Source organism: Gorilla gorilla, chromosome 2, assembly GCF_029281585.2.
Source record: "Gorilla gorilla gorilla isolate KB3781 chromosome 2, NHGRI_mGorGor1-v2.1_pri, whole genome shotgun sequence".
NCBI classification, from domain to species: domain Eukaryota; kingdom Metazoa; phylum Chordata; class Mammalia; order Primates; family Hominidae; genus Gorilla; species Gorilla gorilla.
Window position 1 is genome coordinate 48,810,001 of NC_086017.1, and position 13,450 is coordinate 48,823,450.

General features: G+C 39.7%; 1 protein-coding gene across 1 annotated transcript in view; it reads right to left on the minus strand.

The window, feature by feature from the left end:
- Positions 1-13,450, minus strand: part of SCN11A (sodium voltage-gated channel alpha subunit 11) — a 104,451-nt gene that overhangs the window by 63,897 nt on the left and 27,104 nt on the right. The window contains exons 6-8 of the mRNA XM_019023578.3: positions 11,325-11,504; positions 10,179-10,245; positions 294-435 (exon numbers count right to left, since the gene is read on the minus strand). Coding sequence (XP_018879123.2) covers positions 294-435; positions 10,179-10,245; positions 11,325-11,504 — 389 coding nt within the window. The remainder of the gene's footprint in view (positions 1-293; positions 436-10,178; positions 10,246-11,324; positions 11,505-13,450) is intronic.

Sequence of the window (13,450 nt, forward strand, 5' to 3'; positions counted from 1 at the left end):
GGGTTTCACCATGTTGGCCAGGCTGGTCTCAAACTCCTGACCTCAAGCCTCAGCCTCCCAAGGTGCTAGGATTACAGGCAGGAGTCAGCGTGCCCGGCCAATTTTCTTGAAGTTTCTAACAGAATTAGTAAGGCAGAATTTAACAGTACAACTGTTAAAGATGAGACAGATGATAAAAGTGGGGGATGAATGGTAGTTATAAATAAATGGTAAATAAATAGGTAAGTGATAGAGGGGGAAGGAAAAGGATGGAGGGAGGGAGAGAGGAAAAAGAGAGACTATAAATAAATAACCTGTTGATAAAGCTTCTCCCAGGAATCTTGGGTCATCAGCCGGAACATGGCAAGAAAAGACCAGCCAAAGTTGTCAAAATTCGTATAATTATAGTCAGGATTAATTTTGGTGTGCTTACATTCATATTGTATGGAACAGGCACTAGATATTGGAAACAAACAGAGAAATAATTATGTACGCCACAGCCAAGCTTCTCTTTCCTTCCAACGACTCTGGTTTTTCCAAGGGCTGTGGGATCACACCAGGAGCCCTAGAGGAAGGGAGTATTTGTAAAGTGGCCCACTGCCCTGTCTGACAAGACTCTTTTGCTAATGAACTGATTAATAAATTCATATAAGATAGTTTTTCATTGAAAAATTGAGTACAGTGACACGTGAACAATGAATAGTATAAAAGCACATACAATGAATATTAAGTCTTCCTCTCTTCACAGTTTCCTGATCCCACTTCCTAGAGGCAATAGTTAACAGTTACTTTTGTAAATTTCCAGAAGTTTGCTATGACTATACAGCACATCTATATCTATATACAACTTTTATAAGACACAAAAATGGGAACATGCTTTGCACACTCTCCTGCACCTTGCTTTTTTTAATGGAACAATATAGTTTAGAGCTCTTTTCATATCACCATACAGGGAGATATCTTATTTGTTTTCATGTCTATAGTTCTATGATTTATTTAACTGCTCTGCTAATGATGAATATGTAGGTTTCAGTAATTGACAGTCCTTCACTCTTACAAACATTTGGGCAATGAATATCTTTGAACATAGGTCTTTTCACATATTACCAAAACACAAATTATTGAGTGTATCTATAAGATGTACTAAGGGTATGTATTTCTTAATTTTTTAATAAATAGTATTTTAATCAAAGTAATACATGCACATGGCTTAAAAATTACATGCACCAAAAAGCTTATAATGAAATCCATTGTATAATTCTTTAACTGTCATTTATATACCCCAAATTCAACAACTGTTAACTCTTCTACCTCCGTATGTCTAAATAGTGCTTACACTGATATTTGATTTATCAATTGTAGTTTGTGTTGATTAACTTCTTGCTATGGTAGACATTTTTTCTTGGCTTTTTCATGTTGCTTTTTCATGTTTTATTCCCTCATTCTTCTGGAGCACCTGTCAATTAGCTTCTTAAGAAGATTGTGTAATCTTTGCATATATGAATATATATTTATTCCATTTTCACAATCAATTGGTAGTTTGGCCAGAAATAGAATTCTGAGTTGAAAGTTTTTCCTTAGCAATATGAAAGCACTGCTCAGTTATTATCCTGTGTTGCTATTAAGAATTCTTATGCCAGTTTGATTTTTGTTCCTTTTTGGGTGACCTTCTTTTGCCCATTAGTTTTAAAATCTTTTTCCAAAAAGTTCTGAAATGCCATGATAATGTCCGTGGCATGGTCCTTTCTCATTCACTGTGTTGGGTACTTTCTGGAGCACTGAGGGACTTGCATCTTTAGTCCCAGGTAAATTCTCTGCATCATTTCTTCACTAATTTCCTCCCTTTTGTTTAATCAGTGCTCTAGTTGTAGAATTCCTACTTAGTCAAAAGTTGGGACTTTTGAATTGACATTTACTCTCAAATTTTCTGTTCTCTTTTTCCTACTTCTGGGGCTATTTTGTCAACTTTATCTTTTAGTTCTAATATTGATTTTTGTGTAATAATGTTTAATTTCTAATAAGTTTCTTTTTTTTTGCTGTTCTTTTTTCACAACAAGCTGCTTTTTGTTTTATGTATATAATATCTCTTTTAATTTCACCAAGGACACTATTCAAAGTTTTCAGAGCCCTTTCTGGTTCTCTTGTTTTGTTCATGGCCACATTTTCTGTGGCTTTATCTTGGCCTCCTTTTTACCAAAGATTTTCTTCAGATGCCTGGTGAGCCTGAGCTGTTCATGTGTTTTAATCAGAGGACCTGACAAGCTGATTGGGATTTGCCTGGTGGGCAGAGTGGGAATTTGTGAGTGGTAGGTTTTGCTTTAGGTTGACTGAGGAGGAGGGCATCCATTGTGCCCTCTTTCTCACCAGACCTGGAGGAAATTCTGTGAAGTCCCAGTGCCCTCTAACTTCCAGGAGTCTGCTGAGGATGGACCTACCATATCTGATCTCCCTCATTTCTTGGTCACCATTCAAAATATAAGCCTGTTTTGTTCAATCTCCTCCTCTCTGGGTGCACCCTCTCATCAACTTATACAGGTGATTAAGCCTCTCCGCCAGCATCCCCATCTCAGCTAATGACATTATCACTCACTCACACTGATATGAGAAACATCTGTAACAGTTTTCTCTCCTTTGCGCTTCCCGCCACTCTCTTACACATGGCTTTGTACGCACAAATACACACCAGCATCCCCTCTTCAATCTCCAAATTTTTTTCTTTCTATTTATTTATTTTTACCTATTATTTTAGGTTCTGGCGTACATGTGCAGGTTTGTTATATAGGTAAACTCATGTCACAGGGGCTTGTTGTACAGATTATTTCATCACCTAGGTACTAAGCCTAGTACCCAACAGTTATTTTTTCTGCTCCTCTTGCTGCTCCTACCCTTCATCCTCAAGTAGGCCCCAGTAGCTGTTGTTCTTTTCTATGTCCGTGAGTTCTCATCATTTAACTCCCACTTACAAGTGAGAACATGCAGTATTTGGTTTTCTGTTTCCTGCTTTAGTTTGCTAAGGCTAATGGCCTCTAACTCCATCCATGTTCCCGCAAAAGACATAATCTCTTGCTTTTTTATGGCTACATAGTATTCCATCACGTATGTGTACCACATTTTCTTTATCCAGTTTGTCACTGATAGGCATTCAGGTTGCTTCCATGTCTTTGCTATAGTGAACAGTGCTGCAATGAACATGCATGTGTGTGTATCTTTACAGTAGAATGATTTATATTCCTCTGGGTACCTACCCAGTAATGAGATTGCTGGGATGAATCCAGCAACAGTAGTTCTGTTTTAGGTCTTTGAGGAATTGCCACACTGCTTTCCACAATGGTTGAACTAATTTACACTTCTACTAACAGTGTATGTGTTCCCTTTTCTCCGCAACATTGCCAGCGTCTGTTATTTTTTGACTCTAATGATAGCCATTCTGACTGGTGTGAAATAGTACCTTATTGTGGTTTTGATTTGCATTTGTCTAATGGTCAGTGATGTTGAGCTTTTTATCATATGCTCGTTGGCTGCATGTAAGTCTTCTTTAAAAAAAAAGTCTATTCATGTCCTTTGCCCACTTTTCAGTGGAGCTGTTTTCTTATTGTAAATTTAATTTCCTTATAGATGCTGAATATCAGACCTTTAACAGATGCATCGTTTGCAAATATTTTCTCCCATTCTGTAGGTTGTCTGTTTACTCTGTTAATAGTTTTTTGTTTTTTGTTTTTGTTTTTGTTTTCTGTGCAGAAGCTCTTAAGTTTAGTTAGATCCCATTTGTCAAATTTTGGTTTCATTCTGATTGCTTTTGGCATCTTCATCATGAAATATTTGCCCATTTCTATGTCCAGAATGGTATTGCATAGGTTGTCTTCCAGAGTTTTTATAGTTTGGGGATTTACATTTAAGTCTTTAACCCATCTTGAGTTGATTTTTGTATATGGTGTAAGAAAGGAGTCCAGTTTCAATCTTCTGCATATAGCTAGCCAGTTATTCCAGCACCATTTATTGAATAGGGTGTTTTCCCCATTGATTGTTTTGTCAGCTTTGTTCAAGATCAGATGGTTGTAGGTGTGCAGCCTTATTTCTGGGCTCTCTATTCTGTACATTGATCTATATGACTGTTTTTGTATCCGTACCATGCTGTTTTGGTTACTGTAGCCCTGTTGTATATTTTGAAGTTAGGAAATGTGATGCCTCCAGCTTTATACTTTTTACTTAGGATTGCCTTGGGTATTTGGGCTCTTTCTTGATTCCATATAAATTTTAAAATAGCATTTTTTAAATTCTGTCAAGAATGTCATTGGTAATTTCATAGGAATAGCACTGAATCTGTAAATTGCTCTAGGCAGTATATCCATTTTAATGATATTGATTCTTCCTATCCATGAGCATGAGATGTTCTTCCATTTGTTTGTGTCATTTTTAATTTCTTTGAGCAGCATTTTGCAATTCTCATTGTAGAGATCTTTCACCTCCCTGTTGGCTGTATTCCTATGTATTTTATTATTTTGTCACAATAGTAAATAGGATTGCATTCCTGATTTGGCTCTCGGCTTGGCTGTTGGTATACAGGAATGCTAGTGGTTTTCGTTCTTTGATTTTGTATCTTGAAACTTTGCTGAAGTTGTTTATCAGCTGAAGGAGCTTTTGAGCTGAGCTTATGGGGTTTTCTAGATATAGATTCATGTTATCTGCAAACAGGAATAGTTTGACTTCTTCTCTTCCTATTTGGATGCCCTTTATTTCTTTTTCTTCCTGATTGCTCTGTCCAGGACTCCCAATACTATGTTGAATAGGAGTGGTGAGAGAGGGTATCCTGTCTTGTGCTACTTTTCAAGGAGAATGCTTCCAGCTTTTCCCCATTCAGTATGATGTTGGCTGTAGGTTTGTCATAGATGGCTCTTATTATTTTGAGGTATGTTCCTTCAATATCTAGTGTATTGAGAGTTTTGAACATGAATGGATGTTGAGTTTATCAAAAGCCTTTTCTGCAACTATTGAAATATTCATGCGTTTTTTTACTTTAGTTCTGATGAATCACATTTATTGATTTGCATATGTTGAACCAACCATGCATCCCAAGGATGAAGCCTACTTGATTGTGGTGGATTAGCTTTTTAATGTGCTGCTGGATTAGGTTTGCAAGTATTTTGTTGAGGATTTTTGCATCAATGTTCATCAAGGATATTGACCTAAAGTTTTCTTTTTTTGTGCCTCTGCCAGGTTTTGGTATCAGGACGATGGTGATCTCATTGAATGATTTGGGGAGGAGTCTCTGCTCCTCAATTTTTTGGAATAGTTTCTGTAGGAATGGTACCTGCTCTTTGTACATCTAGTAGAATTCAGCTATGGATCCATCTGGTCTCGGGATTTTTTTGGTTGGTAGGCTATTTATTATAGATTCAATTTTGGAGCTTGTTATTGGTCTATTCAGGGAATCAGTTTCTTCCCAGTTCAGTCTTGGCAGGGTGTTTGTGTCCAGGTATTTTTAGTTTGTGTGCTTAGAGGTGTTTTTAGCAGTTTTTAATGGTTATTTTTATTTCTGTGGGGTCAGTGGTAACATCCCCTTTGTCATTTCTAATTGTGTTTATTTGGATTTCCTTATTTTTTGTCTTCTGCTAGCTTTGCTCTTGCTTCTCTAACTCTTTCCATTGTGATGTGACATTGTTAAGTTATTTCTAAGTTTTTGATGTGGGCGTTTAGTGCTATGAATTTTCTCTTAACACTGCCTTAGCTGTGTCCCAGAGATTCTGGTATGTTGTATCTTTGTTCTCATTAGTTCCAAAAAACTTCTTGATTTCTGCTTTAATTTCATTATTTACCCAAAAGTCATTCAGAGGCATGTTGTTTAATTTCCATGTAATTGCATGGTTTTAAGTGATTTTTTTAGTCTTTTCTTCTATTTTTATTGTGCTGTGGTCCGAGAGTGTGTTTGGTAAAATTTTGGTTCTTTTGCATTTGCTGAAGCTTGTTTTATGTTCCATTATGTGGTCAGTTTTAGAGTATGGGCCATGTGGTGATGAGAAGAATGTATATTCTGTTGTTTTGGGGTGGAGAGTTCTGCAGAGGTCTAACAGGTCCATTTGGTCCAATGTTGACTTCAGGTCCTGAATATCTTGGTTAATTTTCTGCCCCAGTGATCTGTCTAATACTGTCAGTGCTGTGTTGAAGTCTCCCACTATTATTGTGTGGGAGTCTAAGTCTCTTTGTAGGTCTCTAAGAACTTGCCTTTTGAATCTGGGTGCTCCTGTCTTGGGCGCATATACCTTTAGATTAGTTAGGTCTTCTTGTTGAATTGAACATTTTACCATTATGTAATGCCCTTCTTTATTTTTTATCTTTGTTGGTTTAAAGTCTGTTTTGTCTGAAATTAAGATTGCAACTCCTGCTTTTTTTCTGATTTCCATTTGCTTGGTATATTTTCCTCCATTTCTTTTATTTTGAGCCTATGTGTGTCATTACATGTAAGATGAGTCTTTTGAAGACAGCATACCATTGGGTCTTGCTTTTTTATCCAGCTTGCCATTGTGTGCCTTTTAAGTGGGGCATTTAGCCCATTTACATTCAAGGCTAATATTGATATGTCCTGTTCTTTCTGTCTCCTAAATGTCTCTGGAATGCATCCATCCAGCTTTCTTCATCACCACTGTACATCTTCATGATCCTTATTCTTTCTACCACAGTCTTGTAATTGGCTTCCTCATCTATTCTATGCATCCATTCTCTATACAGAAACCATAGTGGCTTTTAAAATATGTCTAATCTGCCCAGTCATCTGCCTGTCCTAAAACCTTTCCATGTCTCCTGCTTCCTTTGTGATCAAGACCAAAATCGTTGGCACTGATGAGCTATCACGTCCTTCATGGTTGGCTCTTGTCTCTGTTCCTTCCTGCTCTCTTGCCTGTCTGCCCAAAAAGTTGCTGGGCTTCTTGTCAATCCCTATATGCTCTTGTGCTCCAAGGCCTTATGCTCACCTTTGCTGTGCCTACTGTCTGGAATTGTTCACTCTTTCTCTTTATCTACTGGAACCTCCTACTTAGACTTCAGATCTGAGTTGTAGTCACTGTGAATTAGTCAGCAGGGGAGAAAGCAGTGACTGGAGGGTGAAGACTAGCCTGGGCCCTGAAAAGACCAAAGCCTGCCTGGAAAGATGATCACAGACCTGCCTTCTCAGAGTGCCATCTCCTCAGAAGCAAGCATGTTGTGATCAGTGTGGAATGCTGTGTACTAGGAGTTGGTTTACCACAAAACTCTGGAGCATTCATATTGTACCTAGACTGAGAGAGATGTGCTGGCACATAAACTTAGAGACAAGAGCCCTATAAAGACCAGTCGTACATCACTGATCATTAGAGAAATACAAATCAAAACCACAATGAGATACCATCTCACACCAGTCAGAATGGCTATTACTAAAAAGTCAAAAAATAACAGATGCTGGCATGGATGCGGAGAAAAAGGAACATTTATCCACCGTTGGTGGGAGTGTAAATTAGTTCAACCATTGTGGAAAACTGTGGCAATTCCTCAAAGACCTAAAAACAGAACTACCATTTGACCTGGCAAGCCCATTACTGGGTATATACCCAAAGGAATATAAATCATTGTATCATAAAGACACATGCAAGTGAATGTTCCTTGTCACACTATTCACAATAGCAAAGACATGGAGGCAACCTGAATGCCCATCAATGACAGACTGGATAAAGCTAATGTGGTGCATATGTGCCATGGAATACTATGCAGCCATAAAAAGAATGAGTTCTATTACTTTGCGAGAACATGGATGGAGCTGGAGGCCATTAACCTTAACAAACTAATGCAGGAACAGAAAAACCAAATCCTACATGTTCTTAGTTGTAAATGAGAGATAAATGATGAAAACACATGGACACACAGTGGAGAACAATAGATACTGGGACCTATTGGATGGTGGAGGTTGAGAGAAGGAAGAGAATCAGGAAAAATAACTAATGGGTACTAGATTTAATACCTGGGTGATGAAATAATCTGTACACAAATTTACCTATATAACAAACCTGCACATGTACCCCTAAACTTAAAATAAAAGCTAAAAAGAAGACCAGTTTGTGCACTAAAATCTCAGAAATTACCACTAAAGAACTTATTCATGTAACCAAGTACCACCTGTTTCCCCAAAACCTATTGAAATAAAAAAAAAAATACCCAAGTTTGACTGCTGTTAAGCATGGTATGTGTCCTCTGCCTCTCTACTTTCCCCACCACTCTCTATTGTCATATACACATCACACTTGATTCATTTTGTGTCTGATGTTATTTGAGTTTTCAACAGCTAAAATAGTTTTTTTGGACTTTTTATAGCAGTATAGTATTGTAATAAGAGATTTTGGAGGCAAAAGACTTGGGGAAAAAAAAAAGGACTAGTTGGAAACAAGGCTGCTGCTTCTGCCTGTCTAGGTTATACACCCCACGTTGGATTTTGCCTATGGTAACCACACCTGTCTGCCTGTGTGAGGGGTAAAAGAAGTGCTATATGCAGCAGCTGTCGGGCTCCCTTTAAGATAGGGATCCCCAAACCCGGGCCCCAGACCAGTACTGGTTCATGGCCTGTTAGGAACTAGGCTGTACAGCAAGTGAGCAGCAGGCGAGTGAGCATTACCACCTGAGCTCCACCTCCTGTCACATCAGTGGTAAGCATTAGATTTTCATAAGAGTGTGAACCCTATTGTGAACTGCGCATGCAAGGGATCTAGGTTGCACGCTCCTTATGAGAATCTAACTAATGCCTGATGATCTGAGGTAGAACAGTTTCATTCCAAAACCACCCCCACTTCCTGCCCATGAAAAAATTATCTTCCATGAAATCAGTCCCTGGTGCCAAACTGTTAGGGACCTTTCTGGCAACAGGGACCGGTTTCATGGAAGACAGTTTTTCTTTCTAGAATGATCCTCAACAAGATCAATGCAGTGTGTTCTGTTGGGAATCATTCTAGAAAGCTCAGTAAGCTTCATATTAGATTAAAGCCTATCGTGTCTTGCAAATGGAATGAGAGAAGCCTTCCCTAATTCTCCAGACAAGGTCACAACCCCATCATACCTCTCAGCACCTGCACATCACCCTTATAACACTCATCACACTTTCTAGTAGTCATGCATTGCTTAACAGCACAAATACATTCTAAGAAATGTGTAGTTAGGCAATTTTGTTGTATAAACATCATAGAGTGTACACACAAGCCTAGATGGTATAGCCTACTACACACCTAGACTATGTGGCATAGCCTATTGTTCCTAGGCTACAAACTTGTACAGCGTGTTACTATACTGAATACTGTAGGCAACTGTAGCACAATGGTAATAATTTGTGCATCTAAACACAGAAAAGGCACTGTAAAAATACAGTATTATAATTTTATGGGGCCAGTATCATATATGTCATCCATTATCAACCTAAATATCATTATGCAACACATAACTGCATTTTCTGTGCATCTGTCTTCCCTAGAAGACATCAAATCCAAAAGCATGGAGCTGCCTTGTTCACAATTGCATTCCTTGAGGCAAACTCAGGGCTTGGCACTCTGTAGATTCTTGTTATCTATTTGTAATTTAGGAATGAATGTCATCTATTTCATCAGAGTACCTTGCATATTATCTTAATTTGAAATACACTCAATAAATCTTCACCGAATTGGATCTTTCACAATAGAAAGCACTGCTATCCTGAAGGAAAAAAGAGTTTCCTCGTTGGAGCAGAGGGCCAGCACCTGTTGGGGCAAGTGTAAGTGGATGTATGTTCAACTGTGTTTGTAATTTGAGGCAATAGTTGTCAACAGGTCAACAAAGAGAAGAAGCATGCTCAGATACTCTTGCAGCAGGGCAATGCCACTGAACAGGAAACAAGGGCCTCACAGGACTCTTAGTCATAACATCCCTTCTCAGCTTTGAAAGTCTTGAATACCTACTCCATAAAGTTGAAATATCACTGTTTCAGTAGGTTTCTTATAAGCTTCCAATTTAACATAACTAGGGAGGAAAGCTGCCTTAAACACCAGGAAATGATTTTTTAATTTAATAACACAAGTCTAAACATGTTTAGACACATGAAATAATTATGTGAGAACTATCATCACTGTGTCCACCAGTCATTAAAGACTGTTTGCCACACCATTCTAAAAGGTCTAGAGGTACTCTTCTTGGGAGGAAAATGATTATAAACCTCTTACCTGTTACCCATCCAGATGCCACACATTTTGAATTCAGGTGAATTTTCTTTCTTTTCAAAGCAATGGTCTGAGAGAGGAAAAAGTCATAAATTCAGATTTTAAAAAAAACATCGAAAGGAAAGAGAATAGTAAGTATGCGGATTATGCTTGAAAATGGATGTTTCTACATCTTCTAAAATGATTAAAGGAGGTGTGTCCAGAGAGAAACTGGAGCCCAAGACCTCTGGAAGGAGCAAGAAAGAAGGAGGGAAAAGAAGGAAGGAGAAGTTGGAGGAGGAAGCAGTGACATCACCACCACCACTTTGCCTCTCTTAAATAATACTGAACCGAAGATCCTCCCTGGGGGAAGCTGGACACAGACCCATCCCATGAGAGACATCAAGAGAGTGTAGTCACATGAGATTCATGACACATGGAGTAGGTGTAGGGTCAACCTCAGCATGGAGAGGGTGGGCACTGAAAGAAGTGTTGTTGGCCGGGCATGGTGGCTCACGCCTGTAATCCCAGCACTTTGGGAGGCTGAGGTGGGCAGATCACGAGGTCAGAAGATGGAGATCATCCTGGCCAACATGGTGAAACCTCGTCTCTACTAAAAATACAAAAATTAGCTGGGTGTGGCGGCACATGCCTGTAATCCCAGCTACTTGAGAGGCTGAGGCAGGAGAATCACTTGAACCTGGGAGGCAGAGGTTGCAGTGAGGCAATGTCACTGCACTCCGGCCTGGTGACAGAGCTAGACTCCATCTCAAAAAAAAAAAAAAAAAAAAAAAAAAAAGACGTGTCATTGGAGAAATACTTGAGGAGTGGGGCTGGGAAGCTGCTGATTATCGTTAGCCAAATCCAAGCATTCTAAAAACTTCTGCAAATCATTACAAAGAAGTGGGCAGAGATCTAAATGGCAAAGGGATGGGACAGCATAGAATTGCTCTTGTGGATGTGGTTTCAAGACTTTCCTTCTCCATAGCAACCCAAAGAATGAGGCAATTCTCTAGGAAATGCGTCTGCCCACAGGAGCACCCTGGATGGATGAAGTCCTCCCTTGCTGCTAAGAGACTCTGTAAGGGAAGTGTGAAGGCAGGACAAGTGAGGATAAGGAAAAGTTAACCATGCAAAAACCAAGGAGTGAAAGAAAGGTTGGGTATTTACCATAAACTTCCGGGTTACTGATATTTTTACAGTCCCTCGAGATGCATTTCAGGTTCAGACTTCCCATGAAGAGCTGCTGACCTACCAGGGCAAAGATGCTGAGGCAAAAGAAGGTGAGGATAATCACGTTGACCAGCTTCTTCACAGAGCGCAGCAAGGCCCCCACGATGACCTTCAGACCTGAGAAAGAGGACAGGCTTGGGGAGAAGCCCATCCCCCTCAACCAGACACTCACAAAGGCCAAGTAAGGAGCAACTGAAGTCTCGGAAACTGTCAAATTGCAGTCTGGAACTGGACTCCAGCCTAGCCTATGATTCTGATGCCCTGAGTTTGTGCTCCAACTCTGTGCCTTGGAAGCTGAGTGTCATCAAAGCAGTCAACAAGTTTGAGACTCAATCTCTCTATTCCTGCCCTATGCCTGCCTCAGTGCTGCTATGAGGAGCAAGCAAGGAGGCTTTGAATAGAAACATGCCACACGGACTCAAGGCATAGGTTGAGGACAGTTGCAAAGGCACCACCTAAGCTGGGGCCACACTAGAGAATGAGATAGACCTGTATTTAACATTTAGTAGATACTGTCTACTGTCAAAGTACTTGAGTACCATGAGACACAGCTAAATTGTGGGGTATAGGGGATGAAGGAGATTTGTCTAGACCCAAATTATGAGGATATCCTGGGAGGGAAAACTCAGATTACCAGTTAGAATAGGGTGTTTTCTTTTCATTCATTCATTCATTCAAGAAGTATTTATTAAGCACCTACTATGTCCATGGCACACTGTTAAGCTGCCAAAGTTACAAAATAAATAATCTTGTGGCATGCTAGTAAATATTTAAAACTGGCTCTTCAAGCAGGAGGCAGGAGAGCCCTGATCTATAGCATTTACAGGTTTCCTTGTTTTCTGAATTCTGTGGTATAGATCCTGATCCCCACTCACCACCATGGTAGATTTCAAGCTACCAATATGATGTCACTGGACAGAGCTGGAAAAAGAACAAGTCAACTTCAGCAATCCACTGAGTCTCAAGATAGCTGGAGAGATAAACTCCCAGATGTGACTGAAAGGCATGGAATGACACTAAGTGACAAAATTTCAATTGATTAGTGTAGAGGTGAGAGTACATGGCAGCGTACAGTGGGAGGCCAAGCCCTCAGTGGATGGGCTTCCCACAAAGTATAACACCAGATAGCAGGAACCTGGAGGCCAAGCTGGGACACTTACTATATCACCAATTGAAGGCAAACCAGAGGTTACTACAGTGTCACCCAAGGCAGATTTTAATCTATAACAAGAGGCTTCTCCAAAGCAAGAAATGTGGATGAGTGATGATTGTGATTCCTGGATCATTTTTTAATAGTCTCATAAAAGATTGTGCCTCACACCCTTACTTCCAAAAAGCATCCAGGCATCTCAGGGCATTTAATGGGCCAAAATAGAGACTATTTTCACCTGTGTGGAGATGAAGAAGGGGACATGAAAGCTGCTAAATGACTGCCTGAATGTGTATTTACTTACATGAAAATAAAAGGGGCTCAGCTCACGCAGAAAGCTCCTAAATCTACCTGGGAAAACAAAGTCCTACTTGAAAAGAAGAAGGAGAAGGAGGAGGAGGAGGAGGAGGAGAAGGAGAAGAGATAAATTGTATATAAACTGTCCTCTGACTACCAGTTTCTTTATCACTATTCAGTTGCTTTTCTGAAGTTTCAAAAAATAACCTACTGCTTCTGTTTGAAAGGACTGGAGTTTAGGTATTGGGGCCATGAGGTATAGTTTATGTCTATATCATCAGCACAACTAAATAGTTCCCATGTCGTTTTACAGTTTGCCAAAGCCACTGATAGAAAAGAAGGGAAGGGGAGAAGGTGGGGGGAAAGGGGTCCAGAGAGGGAAGATAATAAACTGTTTTGTTTGTTTGTTTTAGTAAAGAAAAGAGAGGAAAGGGGAAGGAGAGGAAAAGGGTGTGCTATAATAACCTCATTTTTAATAAACTGAAATTCATATTCACACCCAATCTTGGCTTCATCCTGATCCGAAGGGCTAACATGACTTCCTCACCTGGCTTCCAGGAGACCACCTTTGGTTCCCCTTCTACTTCACAGGTGGCTGCTGCTCATCTCCTTCCCT